This window comes from Podarcis bocagei, assembly GCF_964188305.1.
Source record: "Podarcis bocagei genome assembly, chromosome: 3".
Lineage (NCBI taxonomy): Eukaryota > Metazoa > Chordata > Lepidosauria > Squamata > Lacertidae > Podarcis > Podarcis bocagei.
In genome coordinates, this window is record NC_138127.1 from 37,725,514 (window position 1) to 37,734,391 (window position 8,878).

At 42.1% G+C, this 8,878-nt stretch overlaps 1 protein-coding gene across 1 annotated transcript; it reads left to right on the forward strand.

Annotated features, from left to right (window-relative positions):
- The first annotated feature begins 313 nt into the window (after positions 1-313).
- On the forward strand, positions 314-5,611 carry GTF3C6 (general transcription factor IIIC subunit 6). The gene is made up of 6 exons (XM_081186756.1): positions 314-535; positions 2,576-2,656; positions 3,056-3,119; positions 3,851-3,895; positions 4,013-4,123; positions 4,782-5,611. The coding sequence occupies exons 1-6, from the start codon at positions 488-490 to the stop codon at positions 5,099-5,101; spliced, it is 669 nt and encodes a 222-aa protein (XP_081042882.1). The 5' UTR covers positions 314-487; the 3' UTR covers positions 5,102-5,611.
- The last annotated feature ends 3,267 nt before the right edge of the window (positions 5,612-8,878 follow it).

The following is an 8,878-nucleotide window of genomic DNA, read 5'->3' on the forward strand; positions in this document are numbered from 1 at the left end:
ACAGTGGGCGGCTTAATTTTTACACCGTGCTTTGCAGTTTTATACGCAAAGCGGAATATAAATACTTTAAATTTAAAAATGTATCCGGGACGAGAGGATGGCCAGTGAAGAGAACAGTCGTTAAAAGAGAGAACTTCGCTAAACAGCAGGAAAGCCGCGAAATGATCCACATTTATGTTAAAAAGGCGGAAGATACAAGCGAGCATTTTCCCCCGCTCCCCGCCGAAGTTCTCTATAGGTCAGGATATATACTGTATATCCCCACACGCTTGGTCGGGTCATTAGACTGCCTGAACTGTACCTGTCTCCCCCTCGGCTGCTTCTGAGCAGAAGCCGCCGCCCCAAGCCTGCGAACTGAGCGGCTCTCCCGTCCCTGCCCAGAGTCCTCCTTGCAGCAACCAGAGGCGCTGCTCTTGCCGAAAGGGTCCTGCGTAAGATGGCGGCGGCGGCAGGGGGATCACGTGACACTCGTTGAGGCACTACCGGCATGGAGGCCGCGGAAGGACCCCGCGACGGGGAAGAGGTGGAGGTGGAGGTGGGTGGCAGGAATGGGCTCTCCCCCCACCCCGCGGGGCTTGCTCCGCGGCTCACCTCGCGACGAGGCTGCCGGCTGCCCTCCCGCTGCGGGGTCTGAGCAGGGAAAGCGGCCTGCCAGTGGTTCAGCCTGGGCCTTTCTTTGTGGCGCCGAGAGCCGTGGGAGCAGCGTCGCGGGTTCGTTGGGAGTCCCGGGCTGACGCCTACGGATGGGTGATGGGGATTGCGCTTCCTCAGGGCAACCTGATGCACACGCATATTTACATGGAAATAAGTTCTGCTGAGCTCGGTCGGACTCGATTCCTGGCATTAGTCTTGTCATCGCCAGCATTTAATGCCATGACTCACCTCTCCATCCGTTGCGAAGTGAAACTAGAGCAGGCATCCCCAACCTGCGGCCCTCCAGATGTTTTGGCCTACAACTCCCATGATACCTAGCTAACAGGACCAGTGGTCAGGGATGATGGGAATTGTAGTCCCAAAAAATATGGAGAGCCGAAAGTTGGGGATGCCTGAAGTAGAGAGTCTTGGAGCACCATTCTCTGTAGTGAAATAGGTGCAACACTTGGATCTCCTAATATTCAAAAGCCTTCTGCCTCCACTGGTCCATATCCAGTATCACTGAAATGATTACTTCATGGTATAAAATAATACATGTATATCTTATACATGCTGTCAGGTTATATTGGTTCATGTGCAGAGTGCCAGCCGCTGCTGAACTACAACTCCCATTATCCATCCCAATGGCAATGGTGCCTGGGGTTGATGGGAGTTGCGAGTCTGGAAGGTCACATGCTCCCATCCTGATCCGACAGAATACAGTCTGTCTACCTCCCTGAAGTCCATGTTCCCCTCCATCTCAGACAGTAATATTTCCCGGCTCCATAACTTTTGAGATGCGGCTTTGAACTTGGCCCTTCTACGGGCAAAGCATGTGTTGTACACCTGGAATATAGCCTCAACGGAAAGGCGAAAAACATGCCCTTTTATTACTTTGATAATAAACATTAATGAATTTCAGCAGGCATTTTACTGCTGGATATTGTGTTGAACATGGCTCTGTTCTGCAGGAGTTACTCTGGGCCAGCAGTGACAGTAACTACAGCTGCATCTTCCATCAGTAGTTTTCATGCTGTCTCCCTAAGGATGATTGAAACATTGTATGTAAATGGTTAAGGAGTAGAGTGTACAGTACCTACTTTCCAACTGTATATAGCTCCTGCATACTCCCCTACTTGGTGCTGGAAGAAAATGTGGGAGTGCTAGTACTTTTTATGTCAGCCTATGAAAAAAGCAGAAAGAGGCAGCGTTAGTTTACTCTGGGTTGAAATGGCAGTGCAGAATGTACAATAGTGAAGTGCTTTACTGCTGGAATTAAGTGGGAGTAAACTGCTGGTGTTTGAAAATAGACGGTAAATGTGAATGCATCTTATGTTTCTTTTACTATAACTCAGAAGAGCAGAATTGCTTTCGTCTACCTCTTGCATATGTTGGTGCATATTTATTAGTAACAGTTCTAGTGGGCACTACTTAGGAATACAGAATCAGAAGTTGATACTTACTCTAAACTGATTTGTTAAGATTTTGTTTCCATGTCCTAAGTTGGTGAGAGCAGTGAAACATTTTGAAAAGCCATAAAGTAAAGGCAACAGATTTATTTATTTTTTAATGAAACAAATATAAGACTTGAAATAGTCAGCTGCAGCTGCAAATTGGCACTGGAGAAAGATGCACATCACTTTCATTGCATTAGAGCAAAACTAACTAATGTGAGATATCCAACCTACTGAAACTTGGAGGGGAGAAGAAGGTGTGGATGTCTTGCTCTCCCATAGCATCACAAACTTGGTTGAAAATATAAATGCATGCAATTTCAACATAGAGGTTGATGGTTGGGTGGATGTGTTTGTATATGTGCTCCTGGAAAGTGGTTGTATAGCAGTAATATATTTGCAGATGGGCTCCATCTGCTGGACTGAAAGGGAGATTGAGTTTATGAATACATTGTTTTAAATATATTTTAAAAACTTTCTGCCCCCAGGAACAATTGGTCATGGTGGAACTGTCGGGAATAATTGATTCAGACTTTCTGGAAAAATGTGATAACAAGTGCAAGATTTTGGTGAGTGTGATTAATACAAATTTCCATCTTTGCAGTTTTTGTTAAGAACAACAAACCTCTATTCAGAACCTACAAAAGTCAATATAGGTGTTTTGCTTACTATAGTCTGGTTTGCGGTTGTTGTGGGGGGAAGTACTGTCATGTATGAAGAATGTGCATATCTTCGTTTTGTTGTGTGCACACGAAGTGGGAAGTTCTGATCAGCTTAGGGTACATAAACACTGTCAAAATAGAGACTGCGTGCTCTTTGTGAATGACAATGATATCTGTAACCTTTCATAAACGTTACAGACTTCACCAGTTTAGGCTGCACTTTGAGTCAAAATTACTTGGGAGGTATTTGCATTTAATGATCTTTTTGTTAAATGCAGCCGTGACTCTTCTTTTTATTATTTGCAGGGAGTAGACACAGAGAGGCCCATTTTGCAAGTAGACAGATATGTTTTTGCTGGAGAATATGAAGGTAAGAAAATGTTTTATGAATACTATACTTCTTTTCATAAGCCAGGATCCAATGCACAATAAAACTAGTCATGTGAGCCAAGGCAGAATTATTTTTTATTAGTAGTATACCTTTGCTGTTTTTCCACACAGAGAAAAAGCAAATACATTTAGGCTGATATCCAGTTCAAGTGTCCTGCTTGCACAATGAACTTCAACTTGCACAAATGGAAATTATCCTTCCTCCTGCAGCCCCTCCCCCCACGCACCCAAAATCTGCTTAGGGTTGGGGACGCAAGGAAGCAGGGGAGGGGCACAGCGGGGAGATGAGGTAGGGGAAGTCCTGTTGCATCTGCTGGCATAGTGTTGGATCTCACCCATAAATTCTCAAATAACATCACAGTAAAAACACCTAAATACAAACATAGGAGATGTTAACATTAACTAAAAGCAGACAACAATTTTCACATCCAAGTTTTAGCTACCATATCTGTTTGCAAATTGCTTTTGAAATTGAGGGGAGTTTTGAGAAGTTTGTAATATGGCATTGGTGTAAACTGATTAAATAAGAAAAAAGGAAGCAAGCAAACAAAAGTCCCTTGTATGAACTAATCAGCTCTTCTGGCCCTAACTTTTCATACACTTATCTTCTAAATCTATTGCTTAACGAGAGTAGATACCGCTCTTTTGAGTGTTATTCATTTAAAAAGTTACCTGCACTTTCCTTAACAAAATGTTCATTTTCATTCCCAGATACTCTTGGTACCTGTTTGGTATTTGAAGAAAATGAAGATCATGGTAAGGAAGACTTTTGTTCTAAGTTTTTCAAAAGCTCAAGAGAACTTTAGGCAGGGGGAACATTGCAAAGAGTAAAGTTACCACTTAAAAATAATCTGTAATTTTTCCTTATACTAGATGCAGAAGGCAACCAAAAAATACAGCTAAAATATAAATGCCACACAATGAAGAAGCTGAACATGACACGGACACTCCTGACTGAGAAGAAGGAAGGAGAAGAGAACATAGGTGGTTCTGAGAAAATTGCTGTTGCTTTCTATAGTTCCCCTTCTAGAAATCCCATTTTGCATGCTCACCAGATTTCTACATGTCATGCATTGCTTCACCACCCTCCTTTGCACAGTTCCTGTATATTGCTTCACTTCTTTCTAACCTCCCTTGTTCATAAACATACCCTCTCTTGGCACCACTTCTACTCCACTTGGAAGTAACTGAGCCTACAAGGAGTTGTGGTTCTGGTACTTTGTTTTAGTGATCCCAGTTAAATCCTGGCCCTGACTTGGTAACATACCAGGCCTGTTTATAAGTTTGCTATCAATAATATCTGCAAAACTCCTTATGTCCCCATCTCCCTCAGCTGGTATTCTTATGGCGTATATGAATGTATTCCTTAACTACTGCTACATGATTAACCCTAAAACTTCCTATTGATGGTGATTATATGCAACCATTAAAATAGATTGCGCTTTATAGAATGACATTCATTCTTTTCCTCTGAAGAACTTACTATCTAAATCAAGGCACTGACAAAGAAAGGGGAAGGGACCAAAGGAAAAAGAGAAAGAATAGATGTGACTAGTGAATTTAATACTACTGTAGTTTAAAAAGTTTTAAAATCCTGTCCCCAACTCATCTTCTTCCTGATTTCTCTCTCTCTCTCTGTCAGGTGGTGGTGTGGAATGGCTAGAGCTTAAGGACAAAGATTTCTCATACAGCAGACCTAACATGATTTGCAACTTCTTATACGAGAAAGAAGAAGACGCAGCTGAGTCCCAAGACAAAATGGCAGAAGAATCTGAAGGAGAAGCCAGTGACAGAGGAAGTATTGATCAGGCCTTTGAACCTGAGATGCATCCACACATTGAAAGGGATGGTGGTGCCCCTCCTATGGATGCCACCTCCTCTAAGGCAGTGGACTCTTCTTCAGAGGACAGTCAGGTTATTACTGCAGATAATTCTCCACATTGCTCTAAAGACTGTAGTTGAGAGATGACAATTAATGGACCTTATTGTTGTATACCGTTGTTTAGAGAACTCTTTGTGACCGATGGTTTGTTTACATCACATATAGGAGAACTGGACCCTAAATCTGAGTGTTAAGTGTCATCTTTCACAAATCAGGAACTACGCAGCTAAGTCCCTGTTCCTCACAAGCCCTTTTACTTTCAGTGACCCCCCGCTTGCCACAAGACCACACTGCACCATTAGCCACTTCCAAAACTCAGCAAAGCATGTTGTGCAGCAAGGAACTGATATTCAAAGGAAAAAATAAATCCTATCAGGTAAATGTAAGGCCTGAGGCATGTCCACCAGACATGCTGGACTTTGGCCTTTGTCTAACATCCCTGGCCTCAGAAAAGCAGAGGGCTATGCCTGAGGAAGAAATAATGTCAACCCTTTCCTGATTCTTCTCAAGTGTGGAAGCAATTTTTGTTTTACAGTTTTACTTCTATAATTTTTGTTGTAAAATAAATGTTTACTGTCTTCAAGCATAAAGGCAGACTGAAATTTATATCTTATATGTTGAACAGGCAGTGGATTTATTGTAAACATGTAATAAGTGTTTTCTCCTTCCGCACATGCTATGCTTCACTTCCACAAGGAATTGGGCATCATTGGTACATTCACCATTATTAGAAATATCCTGCAGCATCTGTACTTTCTGCATCAGCTTCTTAACTTGGAAAAGATGTGGCATGCTGTCAGAAACACATATGATATCCATAATTTTGTGTTTTATTGATCGTAAACATATATATATCAATGTGCAAACATAAATGTTGCTTTTCCCTCCACACTAACTAGAATCTCTTTTGAAAGCACTGCCAGTGCAAAAGATTGAACAGGAAAAAAACAGAGCAATTAACCATCTGTTTTTATCATTTCAGCTCTTATGAATCTAATAATTGCAACACCAGCAGCTGCAAAAGAACTTTAGCAAGCACAATCTCCAGTTTTTGGTCAGAGAGATGTCCTGTGCCCTCGCCGTCCCATGTATAACATTTGCTAGTGATTCTAGATATGCATTTGTTTCTGAAAACAAACAAGCATAGCAAAATGGCTTTGTTTTTCTTTGTGCTTGTTTGGTCAATACCACAAGGACAGATTAAGAGTTAGTATTGTGTTCGCCTCCTGTGGTTAGACACTGTTTTAACTTTCAAATTAAAATAAACATGTACCCTGTGTTCCAGTTAATTGCTAATTATATATAATCACCCCCACCCCCAGCTCAGAATATCCATTCTGCTTAGATTGTTTTGCCTTTCAGTGTCAATTTTACCATTTAAGGTAACATAAGTATTACAATGTCTAGCAACGATGAAATAATAATATACTGATATAATTACAGATCACATGTGAAGAAATGTGTCTCCATATTCTCATTTGCTTCATCATTGCTATATCTAATAATGAGCTTGGTAGTCCCGTGCTTATCAGCAGGACAGCAAAATGGAGCCACGCACAGATAAGGTAGGGTTTCTACACATTTGGCAGACACCCCAAGCTTGCAGAAAAATATTGGCTTGCAAATTAAAAAGGAGCAAGAACGAAACGGCACGGCAACATGGAATGTCGAAGGAGGTGTTGGGGGGAAATTGGCCTGACAAACCTCCTAGCTGTTTATATTACCTTGGGAGCACCAGATGATCACTTGATACCTCCCAGTCTAATGATACTGTGAGAGTTCTCTTTTGAAGTATTACTGTAACCTGACTGTAATGTAATTTTCTGCAGCAGCTTTCACGAAGCTGCTGGCCTTCAGGTGTTTTAGACTACAATTTCCATCAGCCCCATCCAGCTTAGCCCAATGGTCAGGGTTGATGGGAGTTGTCATCCAATGATAACAGGACAGCAGTAGGTTGGCAAAGGCTGCTCTACAGCATTTTCCTGTCTACTTGCTAGGAAGGCTTGCAGGGCTTGCATAACAAGAACATAAGCTGAAAAGAGAACTAACATAAAATATAATTGTTTTCAAAGTGTTATGCTTAGAACCTCCAAGAACATGTTGCAAAATACTGACTCAAGCATCACTTCAGCAAAGCTCCTGAAATAATGCTTAGAGCCACTTATAAACCTACACCAAGCATTGCCTGGAGGCTTGCAGCTTGCGCCTTCTTTTACATTATCAAAGTCTTGATTTGAGAGCTTTAAATAAAACAATGAGCCTGATTTGCATGTGATGGTGCACTTTGGTCCCCCAACAGAAAGATAAGCCACTATAGATACTATTCTCAAAGATGTAAAACCCTATTATCCATGTGCTTGGCTAGTTTTAGCACACTTTTTTTATATACTGAGGGGGGAGGTGAAGCAAATGTGTTTACTGAGAGGCTGCTCCAACAGAAACATGTCCCACAGAGTTCAGTGCAGCTTACTGCCAAGAAAGTGTGCATAAAGCCTAACACTATGCATGCTACTTGGAAGTAAGCCTGACTGAGTTTAAAACAACATACTTTAAAGCAGAGCAGTAGCTACATGTGGGGTGGGTGGGGGGGCTAGCCAGGTTTCTTGCTGTAGTGAAGCCTCCAGAGGGGTGCAATTGAGGCTCCCAGCCTGTGTGTGTATGCTAATGCACATGGGGGGTGCCATATGGGTATTTGACCCGGGTGCGATAGGACCTAGTTTTGCCCCTGCTTAAATTATAAGGATTCATCGTAGTACACATATCTGTAAGCAAGTGCCATTGCGTTTAGTATGTTTGACATCTGGGTAACCACAGGATTTCCAGAGGGGTAGTTGTGGTAGTATGAAGCAGCAAAAACAAGCCCTTATGTTTAATGACGTAACAACCTTATTGTTGCATAAGCTTTTCTGGACTTAAAAAGGTTATGCCATAACAAATTTGTTAGCCTCTAAGGCAGGAATGGGAAATGTATGGCTCTCCAGATATTGTTGAATTCCAAAGCCGAACAATCTGAGGTAGCATGATCAGTGAATAGGAATAATGGAAGTTGCAGATAAACATCCTCCGGAGGGGCCACAGGTTTCCCACCTGTTCTTTGGGTACTACTACCTTCTTTTGCTGCATATGCAACCATACATTTAAAGCAGAATTTCACACCCACATGCATCAAATGCTGGGAACCATAGTTGACCCAGAACAATAATTCTGAGTACTCTTAGCAAGCTACATTTCCCAGGGTGTGTACACAGCCTTTGTTGTTTATAACCGCAATAAGGCTAAGAAAGAAGCTAGTTTGCAAAAGAAACTGCCGGTAGAAAAAAATGTAAACTTAGTTTACTTATGTCTCCACTTTGTCTAGCTTGATGTTCAAAGCTCTTCCACTTTTCTGGTAGTACTGCAATACCTATAGTCTGGTCAAGCAAAACATTTTACTTGTACAATAGTACAGTCCTCTGCACTTCTACTCACTGAATTCAGCAGCTCTTATTTCCGGAGAAGTGGGTGTAGGATTGCAAACATAAATATATCTAGGAGCAGGCCTAATTTGATTGAATGGCGCTTACTTCTCTGTAGACAGTATTCCTCTATGGGAGGGTGAGGGCCTTCCAAGCAAAGTTTTCTCACCTCACCCCATTGATTTGGGCAGAGGCAGCAAAGTGGAGAATCACCAAAATAGACACTGCACTGAAGGAGGCAGAGAAAGCTAAACCTCTTGGCCCGCTGGGGATACAAATCTTCCCACCACAGTCTTCAGAGCCGCATATCAACTGATAAGCAGAGATAACTGAGGAGGGGTGTGGGGTTAACTTCAATTCAAAATGCTGTAGACACACCTATAACTTAGCTTAGAAGTTGGC

What these genes read in the sequence shown, in the direction of transcription:
- GTF3C6 (XM_081186756.1), top strand. Translation starts at nt 488, where the DNA reads ATGGAGGCCGCGGAAGGACCCCGCGACGGGGAAGAGGTGGAGGTGGAG. An exon ending in GGGAAGAGGTGGAGGTGGAG is followed by an intron (nt 536 to 2,575) that starts GTGGGTGGCAGG and finishes TTCTGCCCCCAG; the next exon opens with GAACAATTGGTCATGGTGGA. An exon ending in TTTTGCTGGAGAATATGAAG is followed by an intron (nt 3,120 to 3,850) that starts GTAAGAAAATGT and finishes TTTCATTCCCAG; the next exon opens with ATACTCTTGGTACCTGTTTG.